At 43.2% G+C, this 24183-nt stretch overlaps 1 protein-coding gene across 2 annotated transcripts; it reads left to right on the forward strand.

Moving 5' to 3' along the window:
- Nucleotides 1-16532: 16532 nt before the first annotated feature.
- On the forward strand, nucleotides 16533-17910 carry LOC147448153 (uncharacterized). 2 transcript variants are annotated; one of them, XM_086524504.1, is made up of 7 exons: nucleotides 16533-16755; nucleotides 16853-16933; nucleotides 17101-17154; nucleotides 17253-17288; nucleotides 17372-17425; nucleotides 17508-17573; nucleotides 17672-17910. In XM_086524504.1, the coding sequence occupies exons 1-7, from the start codon at nucleotides 16702-16704 to the stop codon at nucleotides 17804-17806; spliced, it is 480 nt and encodes a 159-aa protein (XP_086380630.1). In that variant the 5' UTR covers nucleotides 16533-16701; the 3' UTR covers nucleotides 17807-17910. The 2 variants fall into 2 exon arrangements, with proteins under 2 accessions (XP_086380630.1, XP_086380629.1); XM_086524503.1 differs by having other exon boundaries at nucleotides 16546-16755; nucleotides 17253-17306.
- Nucleotides 17911-24183: the final 6273 nt, after the last annotated feature.

Here is a 24183-nt window from a genome sequence, read left to right on the forward strand (position 1 = left end):
GGGGTCCTAACAAGATTTCATAGGGACCTCGAGCCAAAAGTTGTTTGTCTCAACGCCCATCCTTCGAAGTAGCACCTCTTGGTTTCCAAAGTGGGGTCAAGACTTTGACTCGTGTATGCACCTCTAATGAGCAAAAAGAGTGGGTGACTCCCTCACAACCATGCATGAAGGACTCAAGAGAGCTTAGAGAGTAACTTGAGCAACAACACACACACACACACACACACATGCACACACACAATTTGCCCTACCCCTTTGCACTCTAGCATGCCTACTGCTTGCACAATCTCCCTCTATGCTCTGGCCCCACCCCCTTGAGAGGAAAAGTGGGAGAAATGGGCCAAAATCAAAGGCTTTGGCTTGGTAGGCACGGAATTTGCTAAAAATAGTAGATGCCACATCTTTCTAGAGCATCATCTTCTACTTTGCATGTGTGTGTGTGTGTGTGCACATGGACTGCAAGGATACGGTTTTTGTTTATGAATGTGCCTTTGCATCAAGACCATCTGTCCCCATTCATGCACTCATTGTTACATCATGTGTATGAGAGTCTGTCTGGACACACAAAGTGTGCTAAGGCTCATAAAAAAGCCCTCTTCAAGCTTCATCTTCCTCTCAACTTTGTGCTTAATCTTACTTACAAGGTAATCTATTAAGTCACAAAGAAAAAGAGGGATTCTTTTAATCCTGAAATATTTTTGTTTAAGTCATATAAGCATGATTAATTACTTATCTTCTGAGTTTAATCTCTCTCCCCCTCCACAAGGCTAACCGATTTGCATAGTTGGGTGCCTTTGAGAGGGAGGCCCATATTACAAGTGCATAATTGGCAAAATAGAGCTACTAATTACCTTTTACAAGTGAGAGGGAGGCCCATATCACAAGTCTAGGATGCCTTCAAGAGGGAGGTGCATATTACAGGTGCAGAATTGGTAGAATAGAGCTACTAATTACCCGTTTTGTGAAGTTTTAAGCTTTTACAGAGCATGATTATTAACATATCTCAAGAATTTAGTATTTCCTATGCATACAATTTTTCTATTTATAGTGGAAAGTCCTTTCAAGGGCATTAATCTCAAAAAATCCGACCCTCTATGCTATGTCAAAGTCAATTTCTACTTGTCTTGAATGTTTTTATCATCAATTAAATTGATAAATTGATGTTACCACTACTAAATAAATAAATTGCAAGTGAGAGAAGACGGCCAAGCCAGAAAGAAGCACAAAGATGGTGCTCAAGGCATTCCAGTAGCACCAATGGACCACACTGCAATATATAGATTCATTACTAAGACCATCAATTTGAAAAATAACCCAACTTATCTGTCAAAGAAGTTGTTTCGTGATGCTACTAGCCAAGAGGACACTATGTGTGTCAATCAAGCTAAACAATGCTATGATCATGACCATCAATGTGTATGCACCCAATGATTCCAAAGGTAGAAGAAATCTTTGGAATGGCCTTTCTCAATTGCAAATAGAGGGGGAGTTCTGCTTAGTGGGGGACTTTAACATGGTGTGCTCAAGGCAAGACCGGAGTAGTCCTTTAAACATTCTTTCAAGGGGGGGTAAGCTTAGGAAATGGGTAGAGTTGGAGGAAAAATGGGTGCTTGTTGATGCCTAGACGATTGGTCCTTGGAGAGATGTTGAAACTAGGGTTCACCTATCATTGCCTTCAATCACCCTAATCAACTTTCAAGCTTGACAGGCTATACTTTTTGCACAATGCGGACTAGGTTCCATCATCTCTTCATATACAAGTTCTCATTCAACAAGGATGATCAGATCACTTCCCCCTTCTTGGAGTGTTGGATTTTATGGCAGAAGGACAATACCAACCTTATTTAAGGACCTTCATTTCAAGGAACTAGTGTCTCAAGCATCCATTGAGCTCAGTCAAGACAATGCAAAAGACAAAGCAGACCCATGGAAAAAGTTTTGCAAAAAAAAAAAAATCAAAATTTCAATTAAGAGGGTTGGGCCAACTTTGAAAAATAACCGAGCTGATGAGGTGTCAGCCCTCACCTCTCATTTCAAAGGGATCAGTCCAACAAAAGTCCAAGGTAGCACTTTGGAACATGAGCATGCGAAATGGCTTAGGATTAAACAGACCATCGTGACCAATGAACTAGAGGAGATTAACGGACTCCGGCTGCAAGCCAAAGAGAGTCATGTTAAGAATGAGGAAGCCACCAAGAATGCATTGCTCATGTCTATCAAGGTGAAAAAATAACAAGCCACTACCAGAGCATTGCTAGACAAAAAAGATGAGAAGATCAACATGGACCAGGTGAGAAGATCAACATGGACCTGATGGCTCAAATGATGGTTGGCCATCTCAACAAAATTATTGGAAAGGAGGACTCGTCCTCACCCGCAATCAAAGAGTCCATGACTATACTATTTGAAGCAACACTAAGGTTGGTGGACAAAGGCAAAGCAAGCTACTTGGAGAGAGCGTTTACCTTAGAAGAATCATGGCCCATGTTAAAGAAGATGGGCAAGGAAAATTCACCAGGATGGGATGGAATTAGCACTAAATTTTTCTTAAATTTTTGGAAGGATTTGGGGCCATCCATTTTGACCATGATTAACAAGACATTTAGCTTGAGCCAAGTGTGAAGAAGGAATTAATCAACCCCATCCGTCAGTAGACTGCATGTTCTCAGCTTAGACACTAGAGACCAATCACCATGTTGACTATGGTGTACAAGGTCTTGGCAAAAATGGTAGTTGAAAGAATGTCTCCTATTTTGACAAAAGTCATTTCCTCCCATCAACATGGATTTATTAAGGGAAGATCAATCTATGACAATATACTAGCAGCCATGGTTGGAATGGAATATGCCAAGTTCTCTAAGCAAGAATGTATACTGATTCAGCTAGATTTGGACAAGGCTTATGATAGAATAATGTGGATTTTGTGCAAGAAACATTGAGACACTTGGGGTTCAGACCATGAATGTGCCAAATGGTGCTCACCCTAGGTAAAAGGTAGCTCATCCAAACTACTCTTCAACTCAAGATTGGTCGACTCATTTGAAGCCAAGAGATTCGTTCGACAAGGCTACCCCTTGGCCCCTCTTTGATTTGCTGCATGCACCCATCCTCTAATAGATTTGTTGGAGCAGGCAAGGCCAAGGGGACAGATCCAAGAATTGAAATTCTAGAATGGCAACCAACTTCTAGATAAGATGTTTGCAGACAACTCATTACTATTCTTAAGAGCAAGCTGAACATAACAATGTCAAAAATGAATTGGAGTTGGTTTAGACAATTTTGATTATGCTGGATGGATGAGAGAGATTGTTAAGAGGGGCAACATTTTCAACCACTTGTGGGTACTTGTTAACCCTCATGGCACACGGACACCCCATCACCTACGACGAACGTGTATTATGTATTTGGTAGAGTCAGGTACCGGGCTTGTCGGACCAATAGGGAAAGGTAGAGTGATCGCCGATGAGAGGCGCACTTTAACTTGGACATTCAAGGGATTAGTTGGTTAAGCATGGGCGCCCAAGTGTGAATGGGGTGAGCTCCTATAAAAGCCAACTAAACCTAATTTTTACTCATTCTCTCATTTGTGCAATTGAAGAGTGCTCTTGCTCCATCTTCATCTCCATCTTCTTCTTCTTCACCTCCTTGTGTGTGTGTGCAATCGAGCATTACAAAGGCACGACGGCGGCGAAGCGGTTGAGCGCGGCACGACTGCAGCTTCTTCTTCATCGCGGCGAGGAATCCACCACGAAGGCGAGCGTAGAGCGGTGAGTGACACACCCTTTGTTCTCTTGAGCTTGCTAGTTTAGGCTTGTTGTGTGCTTGGAGCCGTTTGTGGCTCGCACACGGTGTATCGGCAAGTCCCTTGCTTCGACAGTGCGGCAAGGAGCGCACATTTTTGGCGCCACTGCCGGGGATATGCCCTACACTAAGCTCGGTTAGCACTTTACGCTTCGTTGTGGTGCAATTTCTATCATAGGAAAGGCAGGGAAAGAGTGTGTGGAGATTTCTGTTTTTTGCGTTTTCTGCATTTTCTGTCAAGTTTCAATTTCTGCAATTTCTGCATTTTCAAGTTCGGCGTTTTCAATTTCTGCAATTTTCTGCATTTCTGCGTTTTTTCAAGTTTCTGCATTTTCAATTTCCGCGTTTTCAATTTCTGCAATTTTCTGCAATTCTGCGTTTTTTCAATTTTCTGCATTTCTGTAAAAAAAAAATTTCTGCAATTTTCTGCATTTCTGAAAAAAATTTTGTAAAAAAAATAAAAAATAAAAATAAAAATAAAAAATTTTGGAAATTAAAAACGCGAGTGAGCGGGCGGCGAAATTTATCGAAAATAAAAAACGTGACTCTTAAAACGGACGGGTTGGTTTGTATAAAAGATAGATCGGGATCGGGATCATTTTTCCAAGCCCAAAAACGCGAGTGAGCGGGCGGCGAAATTTATCGAAAATAAAAAACGTGACTCTTAAAACGGACGGGTTGGTTTGTATAAAAGATAGATCGGGATCGTTTGCCCAAGCCCAAGCCCAAGCCCAAGCCCAAGCCCAAGCCCAAGCCTCAGGCCTCAGTCTTATGATATATACTAGACTCACTCTTATATATATACCCTACTCCCTCAAGAGAGAATGAGAGCATGTGGGACAAGTCCTCCACTCTCCTCCTTTCTCTTCCCACTTGCACCCTTAGACTTTCTAGTTTGGGCCTAGTTCCCTACTGGAAATTGACAGTTTTAGGGATTCCGAGGGCATAGAGTGACCAAACGGAGGGCTGTAAAGCACGGCACGACCCTCTGACCGATACGCTCGTTTCGAGCTATCACACGGCCCATTCCACGACACGCTCTAAAAAATCTAGCAAAAAAACAAACAAAAAACACGCTAAAAACTAGTCACAAGGCCTCCTAGAGCAGCTTTTCGACACCTTAGGGTATCAAAAGCACATGCACTTACGCTCTGGGCGGGTGCTAGAACACGAGCATATTGAGGGTGCCTCTGTTCATACGGACACCCATTACCCATCCACGATAAGCTCTAGACCCTCAGCGGGGACACAAGGTAGCACCACCCAAGACCCTAAAATAGCCGCTAGTGATTCCTCCTCCGACTCAGAAATCATGGAAGCATACCCTACCCAAAACACTGAGAGAGAAGGCCATGCACCTCCCGAAGCTCCACAGCCTAGTACTAGTATGTTTAGCCGTTTCATGGAAACATTAGGTAGAGCTACTCGCTCGGAACCTGATGCAAATGAAGCACACGAAGGGCGTGGGGAAGTGGACTCTCCTTTCACATCGCACGTGGACCCCACACCCCCAAAGAGTGTCCATGTGGATATCCTGCCAACTTCTTACCAAGAAGGCCCTATTGAGCTGCCTCCTTCAGAAGTTCCCTCTAGAGTACCGTTGGTGACAAGTAAAACCACGGGGAGCAACATTGCTTCTACCTCACAAGAAACCGTTAACACGTCGACTCTAGAAGGATGGTTCATTAACATACGACCTCCACACTGAGGTGTTGACGGATCTACACTCTGGCGACGCCTACCATGTAGGATGGATAGAGATTGTACAATCCACCTCTAGTGCCACGAGCATCGAAGATCAACAGAAAATGATCTGTAATGTTATCCATGGCATTATTCAATCAGAAAGGCAAAACCGAGGGGTAAATATACTCTCAACTGGCCCCATGAGATTTCTGGATACGAGCAAGGCTCAACAGCCTACTCTATCACAAATGGAGACTCCTCTAATGAGCCCCATGGACCCATCTTACATCATTTCACCTGGGGTCTCTATGCAATCTGAGCCTCCGAGCGAAAACTTTAGCTTCCCTAACTTGGCTCAACCCTCTATCAAGGAAAACACAGTGCTCACTCCAGGGATAAGCCTGACAGAGAATGTACCGATGACATCTACGGTTAGCGCAGTGCCACTACCTAGTGTCGTAGTACCTAATATGGGGCCTCGACCATATGTGCCTCTAGCCCCTTATGCACACATGGCCCCCACACCTCCAATTGTACCACTTGCTTATGCTCCTCGAGTGCCGCTCCCTAGCTCTTATCCGAGTGGACCTATGCCCGGTTATGTTCCATATCCTGCATCATCTATACATATGCCAAGACCGGTACCCGTTCCTCTCCCACATATGATTCCAAGAGTACCTCCACCGGCCCTACCTCCTCACATAGGTGACTTGGCAGCGTTTGCTCAAACCATAGGTCGATCTATCGCAGAAAATATGCGTCACGCATCTGATAGAGAGCCTAGAAGTAAGGCAGTACAAATTGCCAAACTCACGCAAAAATTCAATGGGGACGAAGATGCTAGAAAACACATTGAAGTGTTTGAACAAGTATGTGATTCCTTAGGGGAACGCAACGAACTACATAAGTGCAATGCCTTAAGCTTGACATTAAGTGGGAAGGCTGGAGATTGGTATAGGACCCTAAGGGTGGACGAGAAAACAATCTACCCTACCCTTCGAAGGTTGTTTCTAAAGGAGTACATACGAGAAGGTGTGCTTTGGGGTGTAGCATCTCAGCTACAGAAGGCCGAACGTAAGGAAGGAGAGTCAGTAAGGGACTTCATTAGTCGTCTAAAGCACTTAAACTCTCGCTGCCCTGTAAATGAGCGCTTCAACAATAACCAACTGCTTGATTGATTCATTCGAGGGTTGAGGAATGAAGGAATCTATAATGGACTAGTGATTAGAGGTATCACAACCTGGGAAGATGTCACTGCCAATGCAATCCAATTAGAGGACAACTTGATGATAGCAGGCATGAGGGTGTCTACTGACACGAGATCCACTAGCTCACAAGCCATTGAGTATGAACCCATGACTGCAAAGCCCATTGTCAATGAGCCAAAGGTATTTGAGACATTCTTGACAGACCTCACCAAGGCAATCCAAGAGTCTCTTAAGGATAATCGACCCCCTCAAAATAGTCACATGTATCCAAGAAGGGAGCAACAATGGTGTTCCATTTGCTTAGGTCCACATAGCACTAGTGAGTGCCCTACGTTTAGAGTAAAATTTAATGGAACTTGCAATGCATGTGGTAGGTATGGTCACCAAGCTAAGGATTGTTTAATGATCAAACGTATGATGGCAAATAGACCACCTGTAGCCTGGACGGATGCGCCTCGAGCTCCTGTATTGATGCCTACTCCACCTGTTGAGCAACTACCGCAACACATGGTCCCTAGATCTCAAAATGTTGTACAAGCTACACCGCTACCACCTCCTGTGCTAGGACCGCAGCCCCCGCATCCAAGAGTCGCCCCTATGAACCAAGTAGGTTGCGAGCCATCAAATGCTTATGCAGATGGCTGTGAGGAGGAAATAGACACTAGTATTGCCTACGGACTTGATACATTGGAAGAGTGTCCTATATACTACATGGAAGATTGTTGGGGGCAAGTCAAGCCGGTTTATCAAGCTGTTGCTGTCGCATCCAGAGGTCAAAATATCAACACCCAGGCTAGGAGGCCACCTCTTCAATGCTACGAGTGTGGTGGACCACATCGAGTAGCGGAGTGCCCTATTAGGCTGCAAAAGAATGCTGCACAGATGCAAGTGAATCAAGGGAGCACGTCTGCAATGCCAATACTCACATGTAATCGTTGTGGCATAGATCACTTGATTGCCCAATGCCCCTATAACCCAAATGCGCCTAAAATCACACCCCTAAATTTGGTCGAAATTGCTAGTGTGACATCGCCAATACCACCCGTCGCACCCGCTTATGCGATTACACGGTCCATGCTTCAAGGGCCAGGCCATATCCTCGAAGAGAGAGATACCGCGTCAGTTATCCAAGCAAAGAAAAAGAAGACACGAAGGAAGAAGTCACAGAATACCGAAAATTCAAAGCCAAGTTCCAAAACAAACATAGGAACAGGAGATGACCCCGTGTATATGAATGACCTCGAGGATGATTCAGATTCAGTCGAGACAATGGAGACTAGAACCAATACCACAAAGAGAAAGACCGACAAAGAAAACCGTAACATGGAACCAAATGAAAACCGAATAAGAGAAAACCATAAGGAGCCTCTGAAAACACCACAAGTGTTTCCAAATCCAATCCAAGACCCCCAAGATAAACCGCAAGGGCAAAAAGGGAAAAATCGTAAAAAGAAGATTGGGACGTATCCAAACCCAGTAGACGAGATTGAGCAGGTGAAACATCTAAGAGATTTAGTGGAGGAGACTCAAAGGAAACTAGAACCAGAACCCATGCAGGTCAAAATTCATGACACAGTGTTTCCCACGCAAGTTCATCCACCCCACATGAACCATAGACCGTTAGCCATATCTAGTATCATCCAAGAAGGGAGTGAGGACGGGACATCAGAAAGTGAGCATACACCTTTCTTGTTGGAAAGGATGTTTAACGAAGGAATACCTGATCCCATTGAGGAATATGAGATTCCATCCTCACCAGTTCCTAGTCAAGGACCTACACCCTGCAAAACGCCAATGAATGTTGCCAAACTAGTGGACTTCATGTCTTCTGAGGTCCGAACCACGATCATAGCAAAGCTGTATGGAGATCCTGAGTTATTCCTTGCACTTCGAGCATTCCTTAACGGAGAGCTACGAACGGGATTACCGCAGTTTGCGCAACCAAATAGGCCTGACTCGATTATGATTGATGAGGAAAATCATGTGCAATCACTTGACTTAGATGGACACGAGTCTGTGATCGAGGTACCCATTAACGAATTAGGGCAGTATTTTGAAGGCGACGAGTCTAATGCGACCCTACCCATCACTACCAAGGGATTAACTATAAAGGGAATTCTTGATGGTGGTGCGGGAGTTAGCATCGTTACAAAAGATTGTTGGGAATCCATGGGAAAACCCCGCCTCAGTGTTACTAACATTGTGGTAAAGATGGCAAATGGTACCATAGCCAAACCTATGGGGATGCTCAAGGATCTTAAGATCAAAGTTCTAGGACACAAGGTATGACATACGTTCATTGTAATGGATTTCTCTAAACACCTTATGTCATATGAAATGATTTTAGGACGACCATTCATGAGGGAAGCACAAATGGTTCATGATTGGTCTAAAAATCATGTCTATTTGCAATTCCAAGACTCTGTCCTTAGAGTGGATTTGGTGACTGGTAAGGTACACCCCTTAGGGAGTAAAACCATTATTGATCATCGCTCTGACACCACAGTTCACTCGGCCCTACTACAATATTGTTACACTTGTAAGAAGGATACAGACATTGGCCAAGATTCTCCCTACATGGATGTGTTACCGGGTATGACGGAATCAGACAATGTGGATTGGGTCCACCTAGCATCAACCATAGACACTTGGGGAAATAGGGGGACGACCTGGGTAACACCTGAGGGGGATGAAATGCATATACCCTTAAATATGCTACAAGCAATGCATATCGCTTCTGACAAGACTCATCCTAAGGTAACGAAGAAAACATACAAGTGGGTCCCTAAAGCTTCTTTAGTGACCATAGCTAGTGCAAAAAAACAGAAGCCTTGTAAGAAACGTACCACTCGCTCCAAGAAAAGTAAGAAAATGTTGCGATGGATCCCTAAACGACTATTGGAAGCCCAAGGCTACTATCAAGGAAATGATCAAATCTGGGTGCCAAAACGTAGATTGTGCTCTTACCTATCACCTGACCCAAGTGAGCCCAATCCCGTAGTTCCAAAACGAATCAATGATTGTGGAAAGGAAAAAATCACAGAATGCTACACACCCGCTCCCGAGCTAGTTTGGGTACCAAAGAAAGAACGATTTGTTCCACCTAGCTCAGGAAGGGGGGAGTCCCATGAAGATTCTAGCTCCTCGTGTAATACATCCATAGAGGTAAAAGCTTCTACACAGCCTCCATCTATAGTAGTGGACCTCCATGAAGCTACAAAAGAATCCACACCTCCCAGTGTTCAAGAATCACCTAATGAACCACTTCAAGTTCGATCCTGGGAGAGTACCTTACCACCCTTGCAGCTTGACAAGGCACCTAGGGTAATAACAAACTACTGGCAAAAATCCTCACCTATTACCAACTGGAACAATTGGTTTCAAAGGGTGACAAGCTCATTTCAAATGGTATGATCTACCCAAGGAAGGGGGGAGTGTTTGCTGACAGTCATCATTCATTTGTTTCCCTCTCAACCTTTTTCCCTGACCTCTCAATTCCAATCTTAGGGAATGTACATATAAAGCTTTATACTCACAAAAAAAAAAAAGAGCAAGAGCAATTAGCAAACGAGTATGCACATTAAAGTCAAAACATTGACTCAGACCTACACATGTCACATTTGGTACAGTGAAACAGAAACCTATGCCATAAAACACCTTTGATCCTCATCACTTGAGTGATGGAGGGTAGGTAAGATTAGTACGATAGAGTGTTTCTGTTTTAGAGTTGAGAGATTAGCGAAGTTCTCTTTTCCCACTAATGTGCCTCCTGGAGGTATTCCTTTTGTTTCCTAGTGTGTACAGGAGCGTGTTGCTATTGATAGGATTTGGACCTTCATGGAACCTTCAAATCAAGCGCGACCATCAACACAAACAGGTGTTTCTTATCCATTAGCATTGCCCTTATCTTTTTGCATCTATGATTGTCTGCTTTGATTGTGATTGGTAGCATAATATTCAGCGCATTTGCTTAGTATCAAACATTTAATTCAATGTAATGTTTTGTCATAATCACTTGTCTAGGTTTAAAAATCAAGCAGTCCGACTAAACTAGTTTGACCAAGCTAGGTATTAGAAATCTTCTCTTAATACCATGGGAAATGCCTTCCTAATAAGCAATGGTTACTTAGGTTCTTAATCCGATTTAGGCAGCATTGTATGAAATGTACTAGGGCTTTCTAGTGGGCTTAACCCTATTGACCTTTAGCTTAAGTATTATAAAGGGAGTTTACTAATGTGATGAGCCTGGGGAATGTAACAATGTTATATGACCCCCCAAAGTTACAAAATTTAAATGCTGAAAATGAACAAGCAAAAAATCAAAGTGCCACAATGTAAAATTTTAAGCTGGAAGAGAAATCTCGGCTTGATTTGGTACTTCACTCACATGTATCGCCTATGGTACTAGAGCCCTAGAGGTTCCCAGTGTGGGCGCTTTTCCTTGAAAAGCAAAAAACCCAAGGCATACAAAATAAGCACCCACTTCATAATTGAATCAATGTGAAAAGACTTTGGGGGGTCAAAGAAAAAGTAATCAGTCAGGCGATGATTTCATGAGAAATTCCTTTTATGGTAGCTTAACTACAAAGTCTTCTAGATATAGCCTCTAGTCAGCCCTCGAACATGAATACTTGGCTCTCGCGATTAAACAACTTAATTGACCACAGAAAATTAAGAAGCTTACCCATGGTATTAATATTCGATCTCTAGTGCCTTTCGACCGTCAAATTAGCGACCCCAGACTTGTTTAATTTTTTGCCTTTACATCTGTTTATGCATTTGATTACATTGCAATTTAATGTTCATTGCTAACAAATTGTTTGAAATTCTTTTACCAATCAACGTGTCTACCTAAAACTGCATATGCTTTTTAAGAGAATGCAATTACTATGCCAATGTTGTTTGATTTTGCAGTGACTGAAGAAGGCTAAGGACATTCATCTCAAATGCTCTTCCACCTCGACGAACCAGCTTCAACTCAATAGCTTCCGAGGACGGAATCTACATCAGGAAGGGGGGTATGTTAACCCTCACGGCACACGGACACCCCATCACCTACGACGGACGTGTATTATGTATTTGGTAGAGTCAGGTACCGGGCTTGTCGGACCAATAGGGAAAGGTAGAGTGATCGCCGATGAGAGGCGCACTTTAACTTGGACATTCAAGGGATTAGTTGGTTAAGCATGGGCGCCCAAGTGTGAATGGGGTGAGCTCCTATAAAAGCCAACTAAACCTAATTTTTACTCATTCTCTCATTTGTGCAATTGAAGAGTGCTCTTGCTCCATCTTCTTCTTCTTCACCTCCTTGTGTGTGTGTGTGTGTGTGTGTGTGTGTGTGTGTGTGTGTGTGTGTGTGTGTGAGAGAGAGAGAGAGAGAGAGAGAGAGAGAGAGAGAGAGAGGGAGAGTGTGTGTGCAATCGAGCATTACGAAGGCACGACGGCGGCGAAGCGGTTGAGCGCGGCACCACTGCAGCTTCTTCTTCATCGCGGCGAGGAATCCACCACGAAGGCGAGCGTAGAGCGGTGAGTGACACACCCTTTGTTCTCTTGAGCTTGCTAGTTTAGGCTTGTTGTGTGCTTGGAGCCGTTTGTGGCTCGCACACGGTGTATCGGCAAGTCCCTTGCTTCGACAGTGCGGCAAGGAGCGCACAGTACTTGTGGTGGAGGGGATGACCTTCAAACAAGCTTTTGATTGGTTTTAGGACAAGCTTAAACAAAAGATGAAAATATGGAAATTTATCCTGCTTTCGTTTCATTGCCAAGCAAGACTCATCAATGCTACCATACATTACCTTTGTCTCTCCTTTCCTCCAGTTATCTTTGAGAAACTGAAAGTCATTCCTCAAGCCCATCAAGGAGTTTCTATGGAGAAACAAAGTAACTAGAAGCATACTATGGCAATGGGGTAAGTGGGAGGCCATGGCCAAGCCGAAGAGTCACAAAGGGTTGGGCATCCTTGACCCTACCATTCACGACCCTATGTGCAAAATTGTTCTGGACTTTGGCCAAATCTTAGGTGGGCCTCTATGGCTAGGGAATGGTGATGAATGCAAATTGAAGTCTAGAGAGGGAAAATGGTTGAATCTTAGTCTACAAAACAGACTTTGTCCCCCAAAGGATTGTAGATAGCCCTTGGGGGCTTCATTGGTATATTCATTGGTAAGTGTTGCAAAGCCACCTCCACACTATCTGGGACAAAGAGGCCAGATATTGAAAAAAAATTGATCTACACTAGTCTCCTTGAGGCCCAATTCTACAATGTCTTGTTCTTGATTGCCATTCGATCGAGATTACAAGACGACTGCATAATAAAGGTTTTGGCACCCTGGCCTATTTGTGGAATCATTGTGTAGGAGGATGGCAGTCTCTAAAATGATTGAAGGATTTCAATAGCTTGTCCCTTCAAGTAGAGGTCCTTGATGGTAGACTCTTGGATCTCCTTTCCCAGTTTTCCCACCTGCCTTGCTCCACAACAGTCGAGTGAAAGGCATGGAAGTGGCCAGGAGAAAAAGTCTTTTCTTTCTCCCTTGACAAATAGCATTTATGAGAAGGTGGATCTTTATAAGAAGTGGGTTTGGACATCTCAACAAAACTTTGTCCAAAAAGTGGACCAAGATTAGATGGAGCCAGGTGTTTGAGAATATATGGCACTTGAATGCAAAGATGCTAAGAAAGTTTTCCTCTAGAAAATGCTTTTTGGTTTTCTACCGACTGGGGACAACGCCACAATACGGGATCTTGGCAATTGTACTTGTATTATATGCAACCAACAAAGTAAGACCATCATTCCCATCTCATATGGAGATGTCCAGTGATCAAGTGCTTCATTGGAAGAGTCAGCAGATGGGTGTTTTGCTAGCTTGGCACCCCTTTCTTTAGACGAGACCTTGTGCTGGCCTCTAGGAGCTTGGACAATGAAGATCTGAGGATAGAACTTTGTATAGTTAGAGATGTAGTCCTGAAAGCCATATGGGTTTCTAGGAATAAATAACTATTCCAAAAAAATAACGGATTGCTGCATGTAGAATTGGTGTTGGAAATGTGCCAATGGCTTTTGTCAAGCAGGAGGATGCGGCTTGGTGAGAACCAAAAATATAGTGCAACAATGAAAATTTTCTAACTTGGATTAAGGGTATGATTAGGGTCAATGGTTTCAAATCCCCCATAGGGCTTTGCACCCATTGAATTGACCTTTTTGTACATGTTGGAAGCCCTTGTGCAAAGGATGTGCCAGGGTTTGCATGTATTATTTTGAGTTGATTCAAAACAAGTTCTAATGAGCATTTAAAAAAAAAAAAAGTGGAGTACTCAATACCATATTTAATAATTTACAATCTCATTTATTTCCCTTGGAGTTTGAAGGATCTTTTCTTCCAAAAGAGATACCATTGCTATAAGATGATATACTATCAAAGTAATATCTGCGCTAGCTCTGTGTGTGTGTGCGTGCGCGTGCGCACGCGCTATCTCCACACCACAACAATCACTATAGTTATATAACCATTGAAGCCCTTCTAGAGCGATAATAGTTTTATTTGAAAACAATAAGCTTGAGAAGGTTTTTAAAATATTGCCATGTGAATGCTTCCATTTTGCAACTTCCATTTTAAAAGATTGCTCTTCGTGATGCTTGCGTGGAGAATCCTCAAACCCAAGCTTTCTCCCTTCTCGGGTCCAACGTTTGCACGATGGGCAGGGGCCCCTCATGGTGGCTCATCGAGGAGTTCCTGGCATGGCAGGTGTTGGATTCATTGTGGATGCAGGCGCTGTGGCCACTGGGTGGGGAGATGCAATGGTTTGCAGATAGGGGCTGCTTTGAGGAGTGGGCGTCCGACTATCTGCGCCCTTCCTGATGGCGTTTGAGGACCAGATGCAAGGCATATTTTTGCTAGTGGGGTATGGCGGCGGCCGTGCTGTACTGCTCAGGGGCAGTCTTATTCACTTATGCCCTAGTGGTTGCAACTTGGAGGTTGGTGGTCAATGTATCCAGATGGTTGGTGGAAGCTACCTATTTTGAGATCCAAATGACTTGGTTCTTTAGGGCTAGACTTTGTAGAGTATGTAGGACTAGATGGTGATGTCCACTCTTGGCTGGGTGAAAAAGATACATGGATCGCGATCCATGTTGGGCAGGGTGGTTTGGAATTTCCATTTAGCACACATGTTCCTATAGCTTATCCTAGTACACTAGCCATATTTTTTCAAGTTTTGGACATGCTTTTTCTGAGTTTACTTCGTCTTTCAATTTACATCCATATTTTTTCGACTTTGACTATATTTAAATTTTGGACCCCTTTTTGATGGTTTTTGATGTTTCCTTGACTTTTGTTGATTTGTATCTGAGGATCACCTTGTTGCCCATTTGTCTATTAATTTTCAATGCTCTCTGATTGCATGTGAAGTTGGAGATCCAACCGAGCAAATCAGGGAACCTTGAAAGCACTTTTAGCAAGATTTCACAAACTTTGAAATTTGACTGTTTCTCTTTGGCACTTTGGTTTCCGACACATCTACTTTGAATTTCAAAGCCAACATTTATGCATTGTCCTAACATCAATTGCCTTGTATTTCTCCTCTATGAAACCACTGGTTTGTAAATTTGAATTCTGTCAGAATTTTGCCAAGGAACATGGATTGTGATCCATGCTCTAAGGTCAAATGCTACCAGACTTGGCGGGTTTGCTTTGGACACATATCCTAAGACATTTGACATAGAATTTTGGGTCTATGATCATTTTATCATAGGTTGGACCTAAACTGACCATTTGTAGACTGAATCTACTAAAACTCTTGATTCTTGGTGGTTTAGTGTCCCATTTTGTGCCCAATTTTCATGGCATGCTCCTCTTTGCTACCTCTAACCATAGGCTGAGCTTTTTGTTGAATTTGTCATTAGGGTATATGGATCGCGACCCATGTTGGAGCATGGTTTGCAAATCAATGTAGCACAGTGTTTTTCTGGGTGTATGGGGAGTGCACTGCCAGTTTTCTCTGAGTTTAGGGTTTTGAAAACATGGATCGCGATCCATGGTCCTTATGCAACTATTCCAAAATTGGCATAGTTGCAAAGAAGTGTGCATAGTTCTAGTGTGCTTGATACATTCCCTCATGAATGGACATAGTTATTAGGCAGAGTTATGAGGGATTACTGATAACTCTGCCTAATAACTACTCCCTCATGAATGGGCATAGTTATTAGGCAGAGTTACTGATAACTAAGCTTCGTGTGAGCACCACCTGTGCACTTGTACAATAATTTCCTCTTGAGTTATCAGAGTTAACACTTGTTGGATAGATCTTTGAGGTCTCTTGGGATTGCTCCTACAACATTAGAGAACTTTTCTTCTCATGGGGTTATGCATCTCTCAATAAGGGGAGGAAATTGGAACAAGCTTTCTATGACCACCCAAGTGTGGTGGACTCTGCACTTGTTAGGGTGAAGGGGCCAATAAAAAATTGGGTTCCTATCGTGAAACCCGTTGGCCCCTATTATTGTAAAGGTTTTGCTCCATAAATGTGACGCACGAAAGCTAGTGTTGGAGTGGCTTCCGTGCTGGAATGGTTGACGCAGTGCAACAAACCATCCTTGCCGTCGGATCTTGCTCTCGAGCCTCGCTGGCATACCGACTCATATTCTACCCCTTATCGGCTTCTTATTCACGGTCATTTTTGACACACTGGAAATTTTGGTTCGCGTCGTGCATTCTTCTATCCCCGACAGTTCTTGTGCTGAGCTATCTCGAACGCACCGTCCCAAGCTGAAAACAGTGCTCCAGATTGGCTGCAATTCGTCGTCTCGCTTTTGGTTGCTTAAAAGTTGGCCCCTTTAATTTTCGTTGTTGAGGTTTGTCGCTATCTCTCTTCTCTCTTTTGAAAAGGGGAGTAGCCGTTGGTAGAGCTCCTCTTCAAAGCCGTTGGACACCTCCACGCCCCGCAATTCCTACGCTTCATCAGTACTCTCTCTCTCTCTCTCTCTCTCTTTTAGGAACAGCTTCGTGCTCCCATGGCGGATATACTGCCAGCAGCGCCCGTTACCATGACCCCTCTCATTGCTGAGGTCGCCCCCCTTTCCCACAGCTGCAATTCGAGGACGTTTTAGTGTTTAAAACTTCAAACACTCCGCTAATTTATGTGCTGCCGGTCATGCAATGCAGATAGAAGAGAATTTTGCTGAATGTACGGCCACTGATCCTTCAACGCCCCCCTTCGCCCACACCGACTCTACCTCATTCAAGGCAAGCTGTTTCTTTGGTTCATCTAATTCGAGTGCATCCACGCTGAGTCTCCAAAGACCTCTCCCTCTCTCTCTCTCTCTCTCTCTCTCTCTCTCTCTCTCTCTCTCTCTTCATATTCACTTCAGTCGTAGTTATAACGACTCACGATGAGTGTGTGGGAGGTGCAGGACATCAGTGACTCCAGAGCAGAGCTTCTCGCTCGAGTGCAGAGTCTACGAAAGGTATTTTATGTTTCACCTGCGTTCGCGTGAGTCAAGTCTGCGCCATTTTTCACTCTTTGCTTAGATAGTAAAAGGGCCTCCCTTCCTTCCTTTTTCAGGATTTGAGAGAGTGGAGAGGGAAGCTGGACAACCAGGTGCACACCTACCGACAGGCAAGCCCCCATCGAGAGAGAGAGAGAGAGAGAGAGAGAGAGAGAGAGAGAGAGAGAAATTGCAGGAGCTGGGAGAGCTTAGAAACACGTTGAACGTGGAGGTGGAGCAACTGAAAGCGGTAAGTGACATGTGAGTCGGGAAGAGCATTTTGGATGATATGTTGAGAGCTGAAATAGAATTTTGGCGTGACATGAAAGCAGGAGTTTCAGGACTTACGGGTCACCTTGCGAAAGCAACTGGACGTGACTGCAAAGTTACCTGTCATAGTACTGCCTCTCTCTCTCTCTCTCTCTCTCTCTCTCTCTCTCTCTCGTAACCAAGTGTCTTGGTAGCAAAACTCATCTCCTTAATTTGGTGTATGCAGGAGGTTTGTAGTGAGGAGAGTGCAGCAAGCCAGGTCGCATCATCACCGACCAACCATTTTGAAGAAAAGCAGCAGCAGGTGGCTAGAACAGCAAAGCCAATTTATAATATGATGAACAAACGATTACAAGTTTGAGCCCGCTTTGATCCTATTCTTCTTGTCAAATTTCATTGACACCGTATTATTGTACTTTGAAAAGTTTGCACCAGAAATGAAAATTCGTGGTTGGTTTACCTTGATCTCATTGTCAACTTTGCTGCCATCCACTTTTTGCCTTGCCTTTCTACAGCTCCATAATCCGCCTGTATTTCACAGAAATCATCATATGCCAATATTGACGCTAACTAAGACTGTAATGGAGGTAGTCGTGACTGCTTGTTGCTGCAAAATCTCATGCGTGCAGCAGTACATGTCTTACATATCTAATGCTGGAGGTCATCAGCTATATCTGAGATGGGAAACTCTCGGGTACTTTACTTTCCCCTCTTGTGATATATTTGTATGTCAAAACTCGAGGAAGACATCTACCTTGCGCAAACAACTTGGATGGGCGATGTGGCTAGGGTACATGTCTCTAAATTGAAGTTGTGCGTTCAATCGTCTAAGATGAGAGGGGGACAAGATCCAAAATCTATGGTGCTCAATCATCCCATCGTGGATCCCATCAATTTCCCATGTTTTTGCGCGGCATCATGTTATACATGACAACGCCAAACTCCTTCCAAATGCTTTGGCGGTAGTTTTGATAGAAGAAAATTTTTAAAGAGTTTCCCTTATGATATGCACTAGGTGAAGAAACACTTGAAGCTTTTGGTGTATGCAAATTTGGCTCTTCTTAGCATGGGGCTAATCAAAGCAAAAGGGAGAGAGGGTTTGAGTTGAGTGGATGAAACTACAACAATCATCTAGACTAACATAATATGGCGGAAGGGGGAGCCCTTTACACATGTTAAAATCTCCGACATGAAGGCTAAACTCCAAAACTGAAAGAAGCCCATGTGCGCACGATGAAGAGTGAGAGAGAAAGAGAGAGAGGCCGCCAACCGTTGTAGTATAGAATATGCTTCAAGCGGGTAGCTCAAATCTAGTAAGCAATTGAGTTACAAACATAAAACTTTTGTTGAATTTAGGAACAGTTAGTTACATTTAATGATGGCATCATAACCGTGTCGCCTGTCTTCTCTCTCTCTCTCATCCTTTGTGCAGCATGGTGTTCTCTCTCTCTCTCTCTCTCTCTCTCTCATCCTTTGTTCACATAGGTTGGCTTGCAACAAAAAGCACCCAAACTCTAAAGTACTTCTAATGCTCCTTGCACTACCAATGACATCTTGAACAAGTATTCTCAAGCACTTTTTGTGATTCTGAAAGTACGCCACATTTTGCTTACGTGTCGACCAAGGCATTGCCAAGTAGAATGTTTTCTTTCAATATCCTCTCACTTCTTTCATATATTCTTTTGCAGTGTCTTGCTAATTAAAAGGTACTCCTAATTCAAAGATTCCACTCAAAAACAAGAAAAACGATGCATTAATCTATAGCACGTAACGACAGGCAATGACATTTGCAACAATATTACCTAAGAAAGATGAATACAACATTGCGAGAGAGAGAGAGAGAGAGAGAGAGAGAGAGAGAGAGAGAGAGAGAGAGAGGAAAACGCTAAAGAGAACTTAGAAGAAAAAGCTAAATGAAGAGGAGAGAAACACCTATTTATATGTACACAAAAGGTCTTTTGACTGTCCACCTTCATCTGTCTGTTCATTTCCTAAAGTCACCCTTCACTTATGCACTTAATATGACCTTCATTTGTCTGTTCATTTCCTAAAGTCACCCTTCACTTATGCACTGAATATGTTTTGGAAGAAATTTTATTTGTCTGACATTGGGGAGACCTAATTGGGCCACATACCTTTAAAATGCAAGCGTAGGTCTCATTCTTTGAAAACAACCTAGAGCTTCGTGGCCCTGCCCCTATTGGGAATTGTGAATGTCTAGCAATCTAAACACTCCAAGAGGGCATCCCAAATAGTCAACCCCTCAAGGCACGATGTTGACCAAGGCATTGCCAAGTACGATGTTTTGTTTCATCAGCTCCTGCAGGGCTAATAATATGATCGTCAATCCTTTTGCCCAATACCTATATACTGCAGTGCCTTGTGTAGTACCACATGCCTTCAAGATGGAAGAGCAGGTGATTTCATCGACCTTTTTTTTTTAATAGCCCCTGCCTAACAATGTCATCATGAAGTCTTTTACCTACCTTCAAGATGCAAATGTGAGTGGCTGCATGTGGAGAGATGCCTCGACTTTCCATTCACAGAAAACATCCCAGAACTTCTTGGCCTTGCTCTTGATTGGCATATCATACAGTCAATGAAATTCAAGAGACAACATCCCAGATTGGTAACTCCTCAAGCACTTTCTATGTTTTTTGAAAGTAAACCACACTTGGTGTGCATGTCGACCAAGGCTTTGTCAAGCAAGACGTTTTCTTTCAACATCCGTTGACTAACAATATCATCATGAATTGTTTTGCCCATATCAATGTCTTGCATAGGGCCATATGCCTTCAAAATGCAAGCATAGGTAATTGCATATGGAGAGATGCCCTCACTTGCATTCTCTAAAAACAGCCCAGAGCTTCTTGTCTTTGAAGGAGTACGAGCGGAAGTAAGACGCGAGAGAGAGTGCGAGAAGAAGAGCACGACGATATGGTGAACTCGCTCTACTGTAATGTGTAGAGCATAGTGAGTTCTTATTAGGGTTTACAAAAGAATATGTGTACATACCTGGCGGCCCGCCCACTTACCTGGGTGACCACATTGGGCTTTATACCCCAACAACCTCCCACTTAAAGTCCAATGTGGTGTTTTAAGTGTGAGAGAAGCTACTATACAAGCTAATATACAAGAGATGTAGAGAAGTGATGTATTACCTACACCTAACTGCTTGCGAAAATGCGCAAAGCTCTCTGAGGGGAGTCCTTTTGTAAGTAGATCAGCAGGATTTTCTGTGGTGTGAACTTTGACAAGCTAAAGTTGCTTATCCTTGAGCATTTCCCTGATGAAATGATACTTCACATCCACATGCTTTGTCTTTGAGTGATAAACTGGATTGCGAGCCAATTGTATAGCACTTTGACTATCACAATATAACATAGGCATCTCTTCTTTGATTCCCAAATCTGTTACTAGTCGATTAAGCCAAATTGATTCTTTTCATGCCTCTGATGCTGCAACATATTCAGCCTCTGTAGTAGACTGAGTAACACAATCTTGTAATCTAGAACGCCATGATACTGCTCCACCAGTCAATGTAAAGACATACCCTGACGTAGACCTTCGGTTGTCTAAGTCACCAGCATAATCTGAGTTTGTAAAACCCTTTACACTTAGCTCCTGACTCCCATAGCATATACGCATACTCTTTGTAGCTTTCAGGTATCTCAATATTCCTTTCACTGCCTCCCAATGTTTCTTGCCTGGGTTTGACATGTATCGACTTACTACTCCCACTGCAAATGCAATGTCTGGGCGAGTAGCAATCATTGCATACATCAAACTACCCACTACAGACGCATATGGAATCTTATCCATTTCAGCCTGTTCTTCCTCAGACACAGGACAATCTTGTTTGCTAAGTTTCACATATGGTAGCAATGGAACACTCAATGCCTTTCCCTTCTCCATATTGAAACGTTGCAAAACCTTGTCAATATACTATGTTTGAGATAACCAAATCAACTTCTTTGATCTGTCTCTCTCAATGCGCATACCAAGTATATGACTTGCCTCACCCATGTCTTTCATGTCAAACGATTTTGCCATCTTTGACTTCAAAGCTGAAATTTCTTCCAAGTGCTTGCTAGCAATCAACATGTCATCCACATACAAAATAAGGATTAGCCAACTACCATCCTTAGCCTTCTTTGTATATAGACAGTGATCGAACTCACTACGTTTGTAGCCTTGAGAAAGCATAAACTTGTGGAATTTATGGTACCATGCCCTCGGTGATTGTTTTAAGCCATAAAGACTCTTTAACAACTGGCATACCCAATCTTCCTTGCCTTTCTCAACAAACCCTTCTGGCTGCTGCATGTAAATTTCCACATCTAAATCACCATGCAAGAACGCTGTCTTGACATCCATTTGGTGCAACACCAAATCTAATATGGCAACCAATGCAAGAAAGCATCTCAATGTAGTCATCTTGACCACTGGAGAGAAGACTTCATCAAAGTCAATGCCTTGTTCTTGCTTAAAGCCCTTGGCAACAAGCCTTGCTTTGTACTTTGGCTGACTATCATGAGCGGTGATCTTATACCTGTAAACCCATTTACAAGGTAGAGCCTTTTTGCCCTGTGGTAATTTAACTAGCTTCCATGTCTTGTTTTTATGCAGAGCTGTCATCTCTGACTGCATGGCCAATTGCCAATTCCCGGAGTCCTTCATTTGCACTGCTTCCTTCTAACATGAAGGCTCATTGCAATCAGTCAACATGACATAGTTCATAGATGGAACAAACCTATCAGGAGGTCGCGTGACACGTCCAGAGCTACGCACAATAGGTGGCTCAGGCTCAGCCACAACCTGTGGTTCCACTCTATCCTGTCCTTGCTCCTCTTGAGCCCTGACATTTTGTCTTGCACGTGCAGGTCCATCTTCTTGGAAGACAACTCTTCTAATCTCCTCAACCCTCTCTGGTTTAGAATGATATTTGGATTCATTAAAGTGAACATCATTGCTGCGGACAACCTTTCTGGATTCGGGATCCCAAAGTCTGTACCCCATCTCACCAGAATTACCATAGCCTAGAAAGATGCACTTTCTACTCTTTGGCTCAAGTTTGTTCCTAAATTCCTTTGGAACGTGAGTATATGCCTCACAGCCAAAGACTCTAAGATGCTTGTATGAGGGCATTTTGCCTGACCATACCATCTCTGGCACTGAATCCTTCTGCAAAACCTTGAGATCTATTTACAAGATGAACAGCTGTTGATATAGCTTCAGCCCAAAACCCATTTGGCAGCTGTGCATTAGACAACATACTTCTGACCTTCTCTTGTATGGTCCTATTCATCCTCTCAGCAACACCATTTTGAGGAGGATTGTAAGGAGCAGTAAGTTCACGTTTTATACCTTTTGACTCACAAAAGTTCTGAAAGGCCTTTGAAACATACTCTCCACCATTGTCATTGCGTAAGCATTTAAGCTTCTTGCCACTCTGATTCTCCACAAGTGTCACAAACGTTTTGAAAACACTAAACGCTTCATCCTTGTGCTTGAGAAAGTAAACCCATACTTTTCTCGAGTAATCATCTATAAATGTCATAAAGTAAGAAGCTCCCCCTAGAGATAGGTTAGACATAGGTCCACACAAATCACTATGAACAAGTGCCAGCTGTGTATCTCTTCTACTGCTTCTATGCTTATGTGGCTGCTGTGTTTGCTTACCATACAGACAATGTTCACAGAATTCAAAATCATTAAATGAAAAGCCAGGCAAATAACCAGAACGACACAGGATTTCCATTCCCTTCTTGGACATATGTCCTAATCGGCTATGCCACAAAGAAACGTTCGGCTGCTCGGTTACATTGATTACATTTTTAGAGACATTTGATACATAAATCATGTAAAGTCCTCCAAACTTTACTCCATGTGCTACTGTCATAGAACCCTTGGATATCTTCCACATGTTCTGTCCAAAAGTGGTGACGTAGCCAGCATCATCAAGTAAACCTGTGCTGATCAAGCTCTTTGTAATTGCGGGAACATGTCTCACATTCTTCAGCGTGAAAGAAGAGCCATTCTGAAACTTCAATTGAACATCTCCAACACCTAAGATCTCACATGTCTGCCCATTGCCTAGCCGAACATGATCTTTAGTGGTCACATAAGAGGTAAACCACTCCTTGTTTGGAGACACATGAAGTGATGCCCCTGAGTCTATAATCCAGTCACTCAGTGCATTTCCATCAGATGCTGTAAGAAGAGCTGAGTCCATTGTATTCTTCAAGAAGTAGATGTCTCCTGACACTAGACTGTCATCCTCTGCAACAGTGTTTGTCACATTTATTTCTTGAATCTTCACTGAGGACTTGTTCTTCTCACCATGGTCTTCAGCTTTCTCTTTGCCTTTTTCTGCTTTCCATTCTCTACAATCTCTTTTCATGTGACCCTTCTTGCCACAATGGTAGCATTCTATGTCACTCTTGCCTTTAGCACTGCGGGACTTGCTACGAGACTGATTCCTCTTTCCACCTTTGTACTTTTTTTTGGTCCTTCCCCTAACAACTAAGGTTGTTCCTTTGCCTTTGTCCATTGTCTTTCTATTGGTTTCTTCAGTAAGCAGACTTCCTTCTACACCTGCTATGTTCAAACCATGTGGAGGTGCAGAATTACTCAAAGCTGTGCGAAAAGTGTCCCAACTTTCCGGCAATGTGATCAACAGGAACATAGCTCTAACAGGTTCATCAAACTTGACACCTTGAGCTGACAACTGACTAT

Source organism: Adiantum capillus-veneris, chromosome 11 (assembly GCF_014529385.1).
Source record: "Adiantum capillus-veneris isolate H3 chromosome 11, ASM1452938v2, whole genome shotgun sequence".
In the NCBI taxonomy this organism is placed as follows: Eukaryota; Viridiplantae; Streptophyta; class Polypodiopsida; order Polypodiales; family Pteridaceae; genus Adiantum; species Adiantum capillus-veneris.

Bases quoted from the DNA above. Each gene is read 5' to 3' on its own strand.
- LOC147448153 (XM_086524503.1), top strand. From the start codon at position 16,702: ATGGCGGATATACTGCCAGCAGCGCCCGTTACCATGACCCCTCTCATT. The intron at 16,756-16,852 runs GTCGCCCCCCTT...CATGCAATGCAG, and splicing joins TGACCCCTCTCATTGCTGAG to ATAGAAGAGAATTTTGCTGA. The intron at 16,934-17,100 runs GCAAGCTGTTTC...TGGGAGGTGCAG, and splicing joins CCGACTCTACCTCATTCAAG to GACATCAGTGACTCCAGAGC.